The 16,967-nt window shown below is 39.7% G+C and overlaps 1 protein-coding gene across 3 annotated transcripts in view; it reads right to left on the bottom strand.

Moving 5' to 3' along the window:
* LOC134344346 (polycystin-1-like protein 1) overlaps positions 1 to 16,967 on the bottom strand; it is a 241,095-nt gene that overhangs the window by 135,914 nt on the left and 88,214 nt on the right. For all 3 annotated transcript variants that reach the window (XM_063043975.1, XM_063043977.1, XM_063043976.1), the window contains exons 17-24: positions 13,202 to 13,370; positions 9,842 to 10,093; positions 9,449 to 9,581; positions 8,021 to 8,224; positions 7,470 to 7,654; positions 4,953 to 5,174; positions 2,932 to 3,092; positions 1,451 to 1,870 (exon numbers count right to left, since the gene is read on the bottom strand). In XM_063043975.1, the coding sequence (XP_062900045.1) occupies positions 1,451 to 1,870; positions 2,932 to 3,092; positions 4,953 to 5,174; positions 7,470 to 7,654; positions 8,021 to 8,224; positions 9,449 to 9,581; positions 9,842 to 10,093; positions 13,202 to 13,370 (1,746 nt within the window). The remainder of the gene's footprint in view (positions 1 to 1,450; positions 1,871 to 2,931; positions 3,093 to 4,952; positions 5,175 to 7,469; positions 7,655 to 8,020; positions 8,225 to 9,448; positions 9,582 to 9,841; positions 10,094 to 13,201; positions 13,371 to 16,967) is intronic.

Here is a 16,967-nt window from a genome sequence, read left to right as displayed (position 1 = left end):
CAATCCTGATTCTGAGATAGGCTCGATAGGGAATCCAGGATGCACACACAGACTCCAGTCCAAAAGTTTCCTGCTGTGCTGAGAGAGTCAGTCGGGCTATGGTGCTGGAAAGAGGGCCCAAGGGGAGCTTACTAGATAGACGGCCCATCGCCTCTACCTGGTGATGCAGTTTTCCTGGACGCAGTGAGCATTTGATGCATGGGTGAACAGCTGCTCCCTTGGAAGTGCACAGGTTGTTTCTCTACTGATGTTCACACTGTTGGGGGTGAAGGGAGCCCTCCCGAACTGCATGGGTTCTGGAGGCATTTCTAATGAGGGTTTTGCAGCCTGAAGTAGTTCTGGGAATGGAACAGGGGTTTTGGCTGGTGAACTGGAGGCTCTTTCCACAAGACGCTTGTCAACTGGAAGGCCGAAGGACCGCGACCAGCAGCGCTTCCGCATTCCAGCCACAGTCCGTCACGATCATCTCGAATTCCGCGGTGTCATCTAGTGCCGAACATGAGCATTGACGTAGACAAAGTATCCAGTCAACTATCACCCTTCCATTTCCTGGATGGTTGAAAACCCAGTACTCCTCATCAGTAAGTTCCTTATATTTATTGCGAATGGTGTTTTTATTGTCCCAGTTAGCAGTGGCCTAGGTCAGGGCTCGCCCATTCAAAAGAAAGATGATGAAGGCAACTTTGGCTCGGTCCGTAGAATACAGAGATGCCTGGAACTCGAAGTGTACGGAAGTACCGGGACAGGAAATTTCGGCACTGGAATCTGGGTCTCTGAGGGAAGAGGTTGATCAGTGTGGGGTTGTTGTAAGGAGACAGAGAGTTGGTTGAGAGTGGTGAGCAGATGGTTAATGGTTTCCTGCTGCTCCTAGTTCGTGCACTCATGTCGGCAGACAACTTCCTTTAGGCGAGCTAACTCTGCAGGGTCAATTGCTGGTCCACCCATTCTGTCAGGAAATGTAGAGGAGCCTTGGCCCAAAAGTGAGCTACAGAGACCTTTCAGCAATGAACAACAACGTTAATAATAGATTGTGAAAATAACAAACCATGAGTATCCACAAAACAGGAGAAAACAGACACTAAACACCACAGGCAACAAGGCAACTGTAGGTTAAAAGCAACTGGCTGGTTCAATGCATAAGGACTGTGGATGAGAGCTGGGTTTAAATAGGCTTCAGGTGACGAGGTTGAAATGAGTGGCAGCTGACTCTTGTTAGTTGGATGGAGAATAGGAGTGCCTGACACTATCTTTAAAAACATTACATACTCTAATCCAACAAGTGAGCTAATGTTAAAAGCAAATCAAAAGCACTTTTACAGTTGGTCCAATCAAGTTTATATCACATGTTTACAGACCTTCTGAGAACCAATACAATGAGGTATCTTTGTGATTAGTAAATGGGTGAAAACTTTAACATTGCAGATGAACTTCTGAATTTTAGAAGTTTTACCTGAAGCATTACTGAATGAAGAACTTGTTGACTTAGCAGTTCGGGGAATTCTCCTCTGAGGCCTTCCACCAGATACCTGCTCTTCAGGAATCGGAAAAGGGAATTGATCCTGTAAGGTAGTAGGTCTTCTGATTCTGTTTGTTGTGTTAGTCAGCAGGGTATGAACTGGAGTAATGGGGAAAATTGAAACTGTAGTAGTGCTGGTAGCATTGCCAGTATCCTTTCTATCAAATGGACCAATCCAAGTACTGTGAGTGTCTTTGGTTTGTCGACTGGTTGTGAATTGAATGCTGGAGTGAACAGCTGTCGTCAGTGATGTTTGTATGCTGGAAGTTGCTTCAAGTGCAGGAGAATCATCAGTCACAATGGGGCCAAATAAATTTGAATGCAAGTTGTCCACCACCAGTCTGCAGAAGGGAACTATTAAGCAAAGACATATTAAAATTATTTTACCTGACATGAGAGAAAAATCAATCGATTAAACTGAAGCAGTTTTGATTCTTGAAAAAAAAAGGTGATTTGTTTATCCTGACTTTTATTCAGAAAGTCAGCATTATATGTGTAGCAAAACTTGCAAATCACATCCTCAACAAACAAGTTTCCGAACGGAAAATTAGTTGGTGTAAACCATAGACTGAGAGATGTAATGGAAAATGTGCCTTTTCTGTATGGGTGGCCATGTGAGCCCTCAAAATAAGAACATTTAAAAAAAATCAGCAGAAATAGGCCAACTGTCCCTTTGAGCACTTTCAGCCTGTCAATAAAATTATGGCTGATCCTCTTGCTTTCTACTCATCCCCCGTTAGTTCCAATGTCTGTCAGTCTCATTCTTCAACTCATTCAATGGCTCTGCCTTCACAAGTCTCTGGGGAAGAGAATTCCAGAGCTGTTACTCTGATGAGGTGCTGACAACCTGAAACGTTTACTCTGTTTTTTCTCTCCACAGCTGCTGCATTAACCAGCAGATTGTCCCCACAATTATCTGTCTTTACTATTGTAATTTACTGAACATTGCACAGGCCAACAAAAAAAAAATTGTCATTGAGTTAGGCACAGTCACTTGCAAGCAAGCAACCACAGAGCAGAAAATCTGAAGATGAGTGATTTTATACAGAAAATTATATTGTAATTCATCAGCCTTATTTGGCAGGATATGTACTTTCTTCCTTTTCTGAAGATCATGGATAAAACTGAGATGAGAAAATCTGTGGATGCTGGAAATCCAAGCAACGCACACAAAATGCTGGAGGAATTCAGCAGGCCGGACAGCAACTGTGGAGAAAAAGTACATTCGATGTTTCTGGCCAAGACCCTTCATCAGCCCTGAGTTTCTCCAGCATTTTGTGTGGGTAAAACTGTTCTGTCACTGAACCACCATTTACATGACTATAGAAATGTTAATACTGAACATAAAAAAAACAAATGTATCCCCTATTATTCTGAGGTTACTAGAATGTTCTGGAACACTTTATCTGACTCACCTTCAAAAAATTCCAATTCTGTTGCATTCACTAGGAATAACTTCCAAGAATATGAAAGGCCCGTAGTTTCTGAGCACTCCTCACACACAGCCTTGACAGAAAATGCATCATTCCAATTTACTGAATTATTCACACATTCAACACAAAGGAGTTTCACCAGCCTGTAAAAAGCATTATGTATTCAAAAGATCACAAAGAGTTCGTCAACAATAAATCACTGAGTGAATATGTTCCTCCTCTTGCCCGCTATTCAACTATTGCTCAATTAACAATATAAACAAGAGTACTTTTGGCTGAGGAGGTCAGACTGTAAGAGCTTGGCTTTTTCACCCAATCAAATACTAAGTAATTAATGAGTAACAAAGCCAGAAATAGATTTACATATCAAGTTATTCCACCCTGATCCGATGAGATGGAATTGTAGCCGACAGCATGTCACAAAAGAATACGGAGGCCAACTGGTGTAGGGCACTTTACTGAAAAATCTGCTTTTACATTTATTCTCAGTGACAGTGAAACAACCCAATTAAAATATAAAACACAAATTTGCTTGACAATATCTTTTACTATAAAACTACTTTCACTCTAACAATACACACAAAATGCTGGAGGAACTCAGTAGGCCAGTCAGCCTGAGAGGAAAGAGGAAACAGTCGACATTTCAGGCCGAGGCCCTTCTAGCAGGACTCGAAAAAAAAGTTGAGAGTAGGAAGGTGGGGGAGGGGAGGAAGGACTGCAAGCTAGTCAACGATAGGTGGAACCAGGAAGGGGAAGGGGTGAAGTAAAGAGCAGGGAAGTTGATAAGTGAAAGTGATAAAGGGCTGGAGAAGGGGGAATCTGATAGGAGAGGAATCCACACTCCAGGCGGTCATCCACATACGCCAAAACTCCACACACCTTCACTTCCCCCATGGTCTTCCTCATGCCCCGCAGGAAGGTTGCAGGGGCTCCGGATATGCCCTGTGGCATCTTTTCGGATCGGAAGAATCCTAAGGAATCAATAACAGCCATCTTCTCCTCATCAACCGCACTCATCGGGATCTGGCAACATTCACTCCTCAGATCCAGCACATTAAACCATGTTGTATAACCCACACACACGCTGCCTACATCTTCCATGGCTCCAGGGTCCAGTCGCCGTGACCTCTCTCTCACTGAGGTGTCTTCAGCAGTCAACTCCCCTCCCTCATGGTAGTTCAGAGCGTCTACTAAAAGGGTCTCACCCTCAGATACTTCCCCCAGGCTGTAACACATTTGGGTCTCGTTTAAATTCGGTACCGGCTCAAGGCTACTACACACGTCCTCAGAAGCTACTTGACACGCTGGGTGCCCAGACAATGCCCCCATGAACTCCAGGGTCACTAACCAATCATCATCTTCTGGATAATTACTTGTGCTGGTACCCCAAATCTCCGGTGCCCTTACGGTTGTCAAGGGTAAATGCTTCAGACACCGGTTGTAAAACAACTACAGGATCAGCCCACTCATTTTAGAGCATTTTAAGAAAACAACTTTAAATAAACCAGATATCAGAGGAGGTGCACAATAACCAGCACTCAATATACTTGAATTTTTTAATATTGGCAATTCAAGACTAATTTTTTCCCATTAATATTCAGCTTCATTATTTGAAGTCCCATGCCTAAACTATTCTGGTTGTTATGTGATCAACTGTACCCAGTGGCACTATGTACACTTTCAGATGACCTAATGTGCCAGAGAATGCTGATTTAATATCAAATTCCCTTTTCCAAACCTTGAAACTAACTTGACTCCAAAAGATCATATTTACATACCAGCAGCCTCCTTCCTGTTGTTATTTTAGTGTAATAGCTTAAAACTTAAGAAATTAGCAATCAGTAAGCACTTTCTGCCAGTGAGCTCCCAAGACTTTGCTTGATGTTTTGTTGCTAATTAATTCATGGTGAGTAGAGTGCAGAATTAATACAAGAATCTCAAATATGCTTCCAAATGGACAATCTGCTTTGGCAAGAGTTGTTCAAGAATAATCAAGTACTTGCCTTAAGTTATCTTCTTTTTTAACTGTTATAAACAATTGTGCTTCTGAAGAATATCTGTTATTATTGCTGACTATTAACTTGAAGAGAAACTGGTCAATATCATTTCTCAGTGTAGACAATGGGACCTTGATGGTACTGGAATTTGTAATCAGAGTATCGCTTGCATTATGTTTGAGGCAAGGGATATCTAATCCACTGACTGTTTCACATGACCAAGAAAACCTGTGAAGAGTTGCAAAAGTAAAATTAATCTAGATATTTAAGGTACACAACAGATTAATTTAACTCTTTCATTCCCCGAATCATTCTCATGGACCTCCACTGGATCTTCTTCAATGCCAACACATCTTTTCTTAGATAAGAGGCCCAAAACTGTGCACAATACTCAAGTACGGTCTGACCAATGTCTTATAATCCCTCAGCATTACATTCATGCTTTTATATTGTCAAAATGAATGCTAACATTGCATTTGCTTTCCTTACCACCACTTAACCTGCAAGTTAATCTTCAGGGAATCCTGTACAAGGACTTCCAAGTCCCTTTGCAGTTGTTATTTTTGATTTTTCTCCTTTTTTGGAATAGTCTATGCCTTTATTCCTCCTACCAAACCGCATAACCCTACACTATATTGCATCTGCCATTTCTTTGCCCATTCTTCCAATCTAAGACCTTCTGCTGACTCCCTGTATCCACAACACTACCTGCCTCTCCAATTATCTTTGCATTGTCTGTAACTGACCATAAATCCATCGAGTCTATCATTCAAATCATTGACATATATCATGAAAGGAACCGGTCCCACTCTTTGCCTCCTGACAGTCAACCAATCTTCTATTCATACTCATATCTTCCCTGCAATAGCATGGGCTCTTATCTTGTTTAGCAGCCCCATGTGTGGCACCTTGTCAAAGGCCTGAAAATCCAAGTAAACAACTTCCATTGACTCTATTTTGTCTGTCCTGCTTGATATTTCCTCAAAGAATTCCAACAGATTTGTCAGGCAAAAATTTCCCTTCAGGAAACCATGCTGACTTTGTCCTATTTTATTATCCGCCTGAAACCTCATCCTCAACAATAGACTCCAACATCTTCCTAACCACTGAAGTCAGGCTAACTGGTCTATAATTTCCTTTCTTCTGCCTCCCTCTCTTCTTAAAGAGTAGAGTGACATTTGTAATTTTCCAGTCCTCCAGAAACATTCCAGAATCTAATGATTCTTGAAAGGTCATTACTAATGGCACAATCTCTTCAGCTACATTTTTCAGAACCAAGGAGTGTAGCCCATCTGGTCCAGGTGACTTATCTACCTTCAAACCTTTCAGCTTCCCATGCACCTTCTCCTTAGTAAAAGCAACTACACTTGGCGACTCTCTTGAATTTCTGGCATACTGCTAGTGGCTTCCACAGTGAAGACTGATGCAAAATACTTATTAAGTTTGTCCGCCATTTCTTTGTTCCCCATTACAATCTCTCCAGCATCATTTTCCAGCGGTCCGATATCCATATTCACCTCTCACTTACTCTTAAAATATCTGAGAGAGAAAAAAAACTTTTGGTATTCTTGCAACGCACATCAAAGTTGCTGGTGAATGCAGCAGGCCAGGCAGCATCTCTAGGAAAAGGTACAGTCGACGTTTCAGGCCGAGACCCTTCGTCAGGACTAACTGAAGGAAGAGTTAGTAACAGATTTGACAGTGTGAGGGGGAGGGGGAGATCCAAAATGATTGGAGAAGACAGGAGGGGGAGGGATTAGCTAGCTTTCCTTTATATTTCATCGGCACCAATTCCTCAGCCACGTGGTTATCTGCCACATCATCATACTGTTACCCTCATTGTGCATGGCACAGGTAGCAATCCAAAGATTACTACTCTGGGGGACCTCCTTTTTAGCTTTCTATCTAACTCCCTATATTCTGCCTTCAGAACCTCCTCCCATTTCTTACTATGTCATTGTTACCAATATGTAATACAACTTTCAGCTGTTCACGTTTCCTCTTTAAAATGTTGTATATAAGCTATCTTACTTATTGTGTTTTTTTATTATTGTGTTCTTTATTCTTATTTTTGTGCTGCATCAATCCAGAGTAACAATTATTTGGCTTTCATTTATACCTGTGTACTGGAAATGACATTAAACAATCTTGAATCTGTATCGGAACCTTTGGTGAGGCATATCTGTAAACTCACTAACTACAAAATCCTCATTAGAATTATTCACTGCCTGCCACACAAATTGTGTAGTCACCTTCTCACTGCCAAATCACAAAACCTCAGCTGAACCAAATTTTTATTTAAATTCCATACACTACCCATGACCATAACCAAGTTCTTCAATCGCCTCAACATCATTCAACCTCAACTGTAGGTGATCCTTTACTGAATGCTTTATTAATAAATCCTGCTTACTTTGCATACATCAGTAAGGGACTTAACCATTTTGAAGGTATTTTGTAGATACAAGTTTTTCCTATTTTTTGTTAGAGTAGATCTTGTGAGTTCCTCCCAGTAAAACTCACCTTAGTTCTGTAGTACCTGGGTAATCAGGATCATATGATTCTGATCCATTCAAAATGATGATGGACTCTTGCTTGTAATTTATGAAGAGCTGTGTGCCACCTGAAATCAGACTTACTGGTGGGGTAGCAAGGATCTCTACACATACAGTGTAGTTATTATAAACCACACTGCCAACAATTTGCACCTGCATTTTGGAAGTAATTTTAGAGCATATATGAGCATGATAATTGCATGATAAATTTCATTTATTGGCAACATTGCTAATATTCTTTCCATTCTTTTTTATCTTACTGTATTTCATATTGGTAACACAAATGACAAATAAAGCAATAGATGCATGTTTCTGAAAATTATTAAGACACACAAGATCAACTGTTTTTGACTGCTTGATTAGAATGTATTATCGTATTTTTCCAGAATTATTTATTTCTAAAATTAGGACTTAAGACTCATGTTATAGATGTTATAAATATAAGATTCTGCAGGTATTTAAATAGAAGATATTTTGTTAATACCACACAATTACATTATGTTTTCAGACATTTCTTACCCTGGCAATTGCAAGATAGATTCCATAATTCAACAGATAGCCCGGAATGATTATCGATTGTTTATTAACGTCAACCTCTGCCAATGTGACCAGAGAATCCTCTGGAGTAAAGAAGGACCAACTGTATTGTATTCCTCTTGAGATATTACAGACAAACTCACTCTCAAATGTAACTCCAAGCTTGAAGGACTGGTATCTTCTAACCTATCAGAGAATTGGTGTTCTTTACTACAACTTTATATTATACCAGGCTAATGACAGTTTATTTACATTATCAAATGTGACCTGAGCCACACAGAGGCCATATGTATTACATTATTTGGCTTAACCCATAATCCCCATTCTGAGGAAGTAATCTTATTCTGAAAATATTACAATATACATTTTTTAATATTAATAGCTGACAGTAGAAGAATTCTTACTCCTACTTTTCTGATTTGAATGTTTTCTCTATTCTTTTCCCAAGCATTATTTTAGGCAATACATTCAAGGTTTTAAAAAACCCTAAAAGTTATTGCAAAACAAAGAAAACACACTTTAAAAGCATCATGATAGAACAATTAAATATTGGCGGTTGTACTTGCATCAGCTCTTTAGATGTTCAAACACCAATCAGGGTCCACAGCCCTACATTTTTCCCAGCATGCACATATCCAATTCTATGTTGCTGAATGCTATTGAATTTACCTCTTCTAGTCTGTCATTCAGTGCACTCCATAGAACACCAGCTCTGCTTTTTGATTTTCTCTCCTTTAATATTGTTTTTTATTAAATTCAGGTTTGGGTAAACTGAAGCACCACTTGCTCTTTTAACTGAAGGCTAGATTCCCCATTCTCCCATATGTTTCATTAAACTCGTATTTGCTTTACCTCAGTACTTAATTTTGCATTGGTTACCCACAGAGAGACAAAGAAAATCTGCGTAGAAGTAGGCCATTTGAACAGTGAGCCATGAACCCACTGGCCTAAAGAAAAATATTCAACCCCTTGCTGAATATATTGAATTGCATGGCTTGAACACCATTCGGTGGTAGAGATTCTGCAGGTTCATCACTCTTTGGATGAAGAAATTTCTTCCATTTCAATCTTAAATAACTTAATCCTTGTTGCTGAACTCCCTAACCTTCTTGCATCAAATCTGTCCAGTCCCATTAGATTTTTGAAGATTTCTCCAAGATTTCCTCTTAATCTTCTAAATTCAAGTAAATATAATCCTAATTAACGTAATTTCCCTTCATATGTCAGTCATGCCATCTCAGGGATCTACACTAAACTCCCTCTTATTAAGAACATTCCTCTTCTAATAAAGATTCTAAAACTACAAACAATACTTGAAGACAGTCTCACCAAGACCATATATAATTCTATAAAATACAATGTAAAGAAAAACTTCTGATATTCTTAAGTGGAAATGATAGCTCACAGTACCTCTATTTTGGATGGCCCATAGCTTTTCACTGGAGGAGGCTGACAATTCTCAGAAATAACAAAAAGCTGGCCAGAGAGCACAGCAGAGCTCACATTGTTAAAGATGACTACTTCAACTGTAAATTCTCCTTCCCTGTAAAAAAAATTGAACAATCGTAATAAATATTTTAATCCCAATCAAAGAACGTGCATTTCTGTAAAGAAGCTTTCATGTGGTAGGTTAATTCACAAACAAATCTTCTTGAAGTAGCTTTTAAGAATATCATATAATTACAAATAATTCCATATTCATAAGTTACAACAATAATAAAAAATATCAGCACTTTACAAAGAATCTTGTTTTAAGAACATGTGGGCTTGTGAAAATTTAGCCTAATCTCAGAATCTGCCTACCTATCATAACAGTGATAATCTCTTCTGCTCCCAATTCTCACAGTACCATCACCAAAATTCCATAAGTAAGTGAGATTGGTCCCATAGTTAATGCGAACTTCCACAGCAATACTGGAGTTTAAGAGAACTGAGGTAAGGTCTTGATTGTTTATTCTAAGTCTGTTTGGCTCAACTGCCTGCTGCAGTTCTATTGGAAAGATGTTTGATGTGAATGAACTAATCTGGTTTGATGCATTCACTATCACATTGTACCTGCAAAACAAAAACAGCTCAAGTTACAGTTAACTAAACCCACTTGGTATATTTTCCCCAAGTTTGTGACCATCTGATGTTTATTTTGAAATGATATGATTTGTTTGTACAATTTCGTTATAACACATCAACCATGAGGTTACAAGTTTGCAGCTCACAAATTACTGTGTTAATAGTTTCTTAATCTTATCCCAAAATGTAACATTTCATCATATTTTCTGCCAGCTCCCAAATTTCACCACCAATTATCTTGCATTCATTTAGTCCATCATTGATTCCCTCTTTATCTTTCCTGCCTCTACGGCTTAGTATAAATGTTAATTATTATCTACTTTATGCCTATTTTGTCCTCTGACAACAACTTTGGTTCAAATAAAATTGTCTGCTTTCAGCTCCATAAAACACCTGCCTCTATCACTTCTGGACTACAATATGCCTACTGTTGAAACTCCCATCCATTTAAGTACTGCCTCTGGTCTTGTCCAATGAGATCCGCTCTCTCTTTCTTCTCTTTAAACTTGAGATAGGCTAAACCTCTCCTGTTCTTGTCCTAATTTACACCAAGTCCCAATCAACGTTGTGTTTTTAACTTACTCTGTGACCATAAACTACATTGGATTTTAGGGTTATTTTCAAAAACATTGCATGCTATCACCCTCCCTATTTCTACAACCTCCTTCATTTCTATAACTTTCCATCCTACCTCTGCTCAGCCAACTATGGCCTCTTAAGAGTCGCAGATGTAATTGCTCTAGAACTGACGGTCATACCCCTAGCGGCAAACCCCGAACTCTGGAATTCCATTCTCAATCCACTCATCCTTCCCTCTCAAATGACACTCTTTAAAATGTACGACTTTCATAAGTCTTTGGCACTTTGTCCTCACACCTGCTGAGATGGGATGGTGCCAACCTTTTCTTTGATAACATTCCTATAAAACATGGATTTTAAGGATTGTGGTGACAATAGTGTTAATTCTGGGATGGGTACTGTTGATGATGCTGACAGTGACTCGGACCCCAGTGCTCACAGGTTCCAGGACAAAAATAACTTATTCACACTTCCTGCAATTCTTCAATTTAATACTTGCCCAAGATGCAGTTTCTTTTATAGTGAAGAATCAATTGCAGTAAATTCAATTGCTTCGTTGAACACACACATCCAAACTGCAAGCTTGTCATTTCAATTCTTCACACAGCTCCCACTCTGACCCCTCAGCACTCAATTTCATATCCTGATCACTTCTCCTATTTTACCTGAACAATATTTGTTGGTTATAATTCTGCTGTAAATAGAACTTTAAAAAATCAAAATCTATTTTATTACTTGACTTATTACCACCTGACACTTCTGCAATTCTTCTATAATTTAAGTACTTTTGGCCCCCAGCCTTTTATATGTACCTCCTTTTTTGCTGTTCTTCTCCTCACTCCCTGCATCTTTATTTTTATTAATATATTCATCAGATGTAGATGTCTCTGGTAGAGCCACAAATTGCTGATTATTTCCAACTAGCGTGGAACAGAGGGCACACTAATGTCCTGAATCCAGCTTAGTTAATGTTTCAGGCTGAGCACTCTGTTTCTCTTTCCACCACAACTGCATGCTGACTTGCAGAGTTTTTCCAACATTTTCATTTTTATTTCAGATTTACAGCATCTGCAGTGCTCTTGATTTGAAGTCAAGTGAGGACCAGACCAAGTTCAGGTGGCACATTTCCTTGCAGGACATTAATAAACCTAATAATTTCTAACAACAATCCATAGTCTATGGTTACCACCAATGACAACAATTTTTTTTTGTTTCTGAATTCCAGATTTATTTAATTACTTAAATTTAAACTCCAGCAGCTGTTATGTTTGAACTGGACCAATGGTGCACATCTCTGACTGCAAATTCACACTTAAACAGAACATCATAATGTGAACTTGATGAAAGGGTATCAACCCAAACATTTCTCTCTCTCTGCAAAAGTTGTTTGAACCGCTGCTACTTCCTACATTTTCAGTTTTTAATTTCAGAATTTCAACAGATTATTATGCATATTATTTTAAGAGAACCAAAAATATATTGTAGAAGCTGAGAAAATGATCAACAAGAAGGTATTTTGGCTAATCACTGAATTTAAGGGAAAATATATAATGAAAGATTAGTTACTGTGTTTCCTTTGCCTTAATATAGCAGCCTGGGATGGGATGTGATGATGCTTAAGACTTACACAGAACAACTTTCCAATTATATTGATAAACAGCAGTTTCTTAGTAAATCAGAACAAAATAAAGCTTTTAAAACATGCTAATATGTAACTCCATTCCTTAAATAAAATCTTTATATTTCAGAGTCTGCTTGAAGGCCTGCAAATAAGATCAATTATCCAAACCACACAATGTAATAATTAATTCTCCGAGCCTTGCCAGGTTTATGTCAGACTTGGCTTCTAACGTGCGGCTTAATCCAGCACAAAATACCATGGAAGCATTTTGCGCAGGAGATAATATGCATGAGTAATTATTCAGTCTTTCACAAAACAGGTCAACCAGAATATGGGCTAGTGTTTAATGCCCCGCTCATGTCAGAACACAACTTTCAATATTACTTAAAATTCTTAAACTCAAAGGAGTTATCTGTTAGGGCATTTTTAGGGGTTAGGTCATATAGCAAATAACTTCAGCAAGTATCTTGAGCTACCGATTTTCAGATTTGCATATAGAGTGTAGATTAAATTTTAAATGCAGCTCTGGACAATGAGATCCTAGAGCCGTAAAAACAGCAGTTGATTAAAGAAGTTGATTAACATTGTCAGGAGTGTGGGTACAAAAGGGAGGGGGTTGTGAGACTTACGTGTGCTCCAAAGGAAGTATTTTACATACTGTACATTGTAAATATAGAATTGTCCTTTGATCTTTAGTATATAAAATATCATGTAGTATTGGGTCAAGCAGGCCTCTTCCCCCGATAGGGTCTCAATATGATGCCTGCAGTGTTCATTTTGTTGAATAAAAGACTATACTATATCTACCAGCTACGTCTCTCCAGTGGACTTTGTTCACGCGACCACACTATGTACAGGAGCAGTTGAGCAATTCAATCTCACTTGTTTGTACATACTTCCCTGGAGCTGAATATCTTGTGGTTATGCTGCGTGATGTAGTTTTCACTGGCGGCTTGTCCCCAAAGTACCAGACAAACTGCAGTGGGTCTTCCTCTGCAGTTATAGCTGTGAATACGATGTCAGAATATGTAGCATATACTGTCTTGTTTGTAAAGACGGAAACAGCTGTAAAAGAATTTAAAGTTGAATAATTAAATACATAATCCGACATCCACATATTAGCTGAATATTTGAATTTGAGGAAAATATCAAATGTTCCCAAACAAAATTAAGACATGCAATTCAAAAGGCGATCAGAGTCTGTCTTTAATCTTCAGCCATTAGTTCACTTCATTACTTTTGCAGCGATAATGCTCCGTAATGCAGCAGGGCTCTGGTACCAAAACATACTGACCAGCCCAGGTATTGTCCACAACATTCAAAATCTACATACTAGTGAACAGTAGGGAACATTAGAGCAGAGCTTAACTGGTTCCCATATTCACCTTATTGGGATCTTGATGAAGAATGGGAGCCTCAGCTGGCTTTTATTCCAGCTCAGTTCAAATATTCAAGATCCATTGCCATATCTCATTGCTCCACAGCATTAATGAGGATGGAGCAGACTGCAGGCTGATTGGGCTTGGGGAATGATTCTGTACGTTGAGGCAAAATCATGACTGGGAGTTGTGGAAAAGGGGAATAAGGGGATAGTGAAGGGTTTTGCTTGTCAGAGATCAGCAGGGAAGTTTGGGGATTGGTTATCAGTCAGGAGTTGGCACTTCAAGAAATTAGGAAATTTATCGGCAACAGGGCCTAGATTGATTAGAGGTCCAGATCAGTAGTACATAGGGGGCTGTTGTAAGAAATCAGGTTTGGGAGTTCAGTTAGTGGGGACAGACTAAGTTCACCAGCAGTAAGTACAGTACTCTGCAAAAGTCTTAGGCACATATATATAGCTAGGTTGTCTAAGACTTTTGCACAGTACTGTATTTGTCTATGTGGAGCAGAGAGAGAGCTAGTAAATCTGACGGAAGCAAGGGATGTTGGGAATGGCAAGGGTGGAGCTCCACAGGAAGGGTGTGGTACAGATGGCAGAGGAGTACCGGGGGCCCTAAGACACCAGGCAAGGTCATTTGATTCCAAACAATTGATTTATTGATCATTACAGAGTGTCTCTGTAGTGCTTCATGCTCCCTCATATCTCCCTTCCTATTTTCCTAACCATGATTTCCCTCCCTTCCCCCTCCCCTCTCTGTCTACAATAGAGACCCATATCAAAATATTTTTTTTGCATCAGCAGCAGCACTGTTCGATATATGAAGTTACCACAGTATTGTGCAAAAGTCTTAGGCACCCTAGCCATATACAGTATATGTGCCTAAGACTTTTGCACAGTACTGTAGCTCAATTATTTACTTAACAAAACAAACACTAAATGTTCAGTAAACCCTTCAAGCTAAACTTGGTTACAGATTCTTAACTAAACTGAGCCCTCGAAATAGCAAGACAAAACAGACACTAAACATACACACAGTGGCGAATACTTATTTAAAATGTGCACCCCGGCCCTCTGAACTGCAGAACACCTCTACTGACTACTGTATCCGCGGCCCTTTCAGCTACCCAGTCCATGGCAACCTGAGAAGAGAAGAGACTGCGGGATTACTGTACACTAGATTTGAACCCTACCAGCACCGTGACGTCATTCGTAAGCGGAAGCCAGTGAGAAGGGCTGAAATGTTCCTTACACTGGCCATACCCGCATCCTACAGGGGAGTGGCTGTCATTGAGCAGGCAAGTTAAGACACTGCAACATGGGCTTGGCAGATAAAAGATGAATAATGGAATTTATTTCACTGGAGTTCCAGTCCTGAGTGATTTCTTTCATTTGCTGACTGGATATGGACATGTGCCGGAGACACCAGCATTTATTGTTCATACTTGGCCCTGGGTTGAGGAGGTAGTTACATTTAATCACATGGTTGTTTCAGAAGAGCCCTAACTTATCATTTGATATGGGTTAGAGTTCCACTTCATACCAATAGGTGGTTGGTAGAATGCAAGGAGTGATGCAAAATAGCCTCAAAATGGTCGTCATCATATTTTAATCTGGGAAAACCATGCATCTCCCCAGTGAAGGAATTTGTAGAAATCTTTCAAGATAGCTCTTTAGAACAGCTTGTGGCTGAGCCCATGAAGAAAAGTCATTTCCGGATTGGGTGTTACGCAATAAAACTTGATTTGATTAAGGAGCCTAAGGTGAAGGAATCGTGACGATAATATGATAGAATTCACCCTGCAGTCTGAGAGTATCATTATTACAGTGGAGTAAAGGGAAATATAGAAACGAAGAAGAAGGTGCTTGGGAAGCTAAAAGATTTGAGTAGTCAGCTAGATCAGATGAACTACACCGCAGGGTTCTGAAAGAAGTAGCTAAAGAGATTGTGCAGGCATTAATAGTGACCTTTCAAGAATCACTAGATTCTGGAATTTTTCTGAAGAACTGGAAAATTGCAAATGTTACTCCACTCTTTAAAAAAGGGGAGGAGGAAAAAGACAGGAAATTATAGGCCAGTTAGTCTGACTTCTGTGGTTGGGAAGATGTCAGAGTCTGTTCTTAAGGATTAGGTTTTGGAATACTTAGAGGCACATGATGAAATAGGCCAAATTTAACAAGGTTTACTTAAGGGGAAATCTTGCCTGCCAACACTGTTGGAATTCTTTGAGGAAATAACAGGCAGGATAGACTAAAGAGAATCAGCGGCTGTTGTATATGTGAATTATCAGAGGGCCTTTGACAAGGTGCCGCACATGAGGCCGCTTAACAAGAGCCCATGATATTACAGGAAATATACTAGCATGCATAGAAGATTGGCTGACTGGCAGGAAGCAGAAGAAGGGGGCCTTCTCTGGTTGGCTATCGGTGACCACAGGGTTCAGTGTTGAGACTGCTTCCTTTCATGTTATATGTCAATGATCGATGACGGGATTGATGGCTTTGCGGCTAAATTTGCAGACAATATGAAGGTAGCTGAAAGGGCAGGTAATGTTGAGGAAGCATGAAGTCTGCAGAAGGACTTACTGATCAAGAGAATGAGCAAATAAGTGGCAGATAGAATAGTGTAGGGAATATGGTGATGAACTTTGGTAGAAGGAATAAAGCCATAGACTAATTTCTAAACAGGAAGCAAAATCAGAAATCAGGAGATGGGAGTCTAAATATGGGACTCCCTAAAGGATAACTTGCAGGTTGAGTCAGTAGCAAGGAAGGCAAATGCAATGTTAGTACTCATTTTGAGAAGACCAGAATATAGAAGAAAGGGTGGAAGGCTGAAGCTTTAGAAGATGTTGGTCTGACCGCACATGGAGTATGGTGAGCAATTCTGGGCTACTTTTCTAAGAAAGGATATTCTGGTGTTGGTAAAGGTCCAGAGGAGGTTCATGAGAAGGATCCTGGGATCCTGGGGATGGAAGTGGTAATGTACAAGGAGCGTTTGATGGCTCTGTGCCTGTATATGCTGGAGCTTAGAAGAAAAGGGTGGAATCTCACTGAAACCTATCGAATAGTGAAAGGCCAAGATAGAGTGAAGATGTTTCCTGTTGAGGGAGAGTCTAGGACTAGAGGGTACAGCATCAACATACAAAGACATCTCTTTAGAACAGAGATGAGGAGGAATTTCTTTAGCCAGAAGTTGGTCAATCTGTGCAATTCATTGCCACAGTTGGCTGTAGAAACCAAGCTATGGGTATACTTAAAGTGGAGGTTGATAGGTTCTTGAT

This window comes from Mobula hypostoma, chromosome 3 (assembly GCF_963921235.1).
Source record: "Mobula hypostoma chromosome 3, sMobHyp1.1, whole genome shotgun sequence".
Lineage (NCBI taxonomy): Eukaryota > Metazoa > Chordata > Chondrichthyes > Myliobatiformes > Myliobatidae > Mobula > Mobula hypostoma.
Note: the sequence above shows the minus strand (reverse complement) of the source record. Positions and strands in the feature narration are given on the sequence as shown.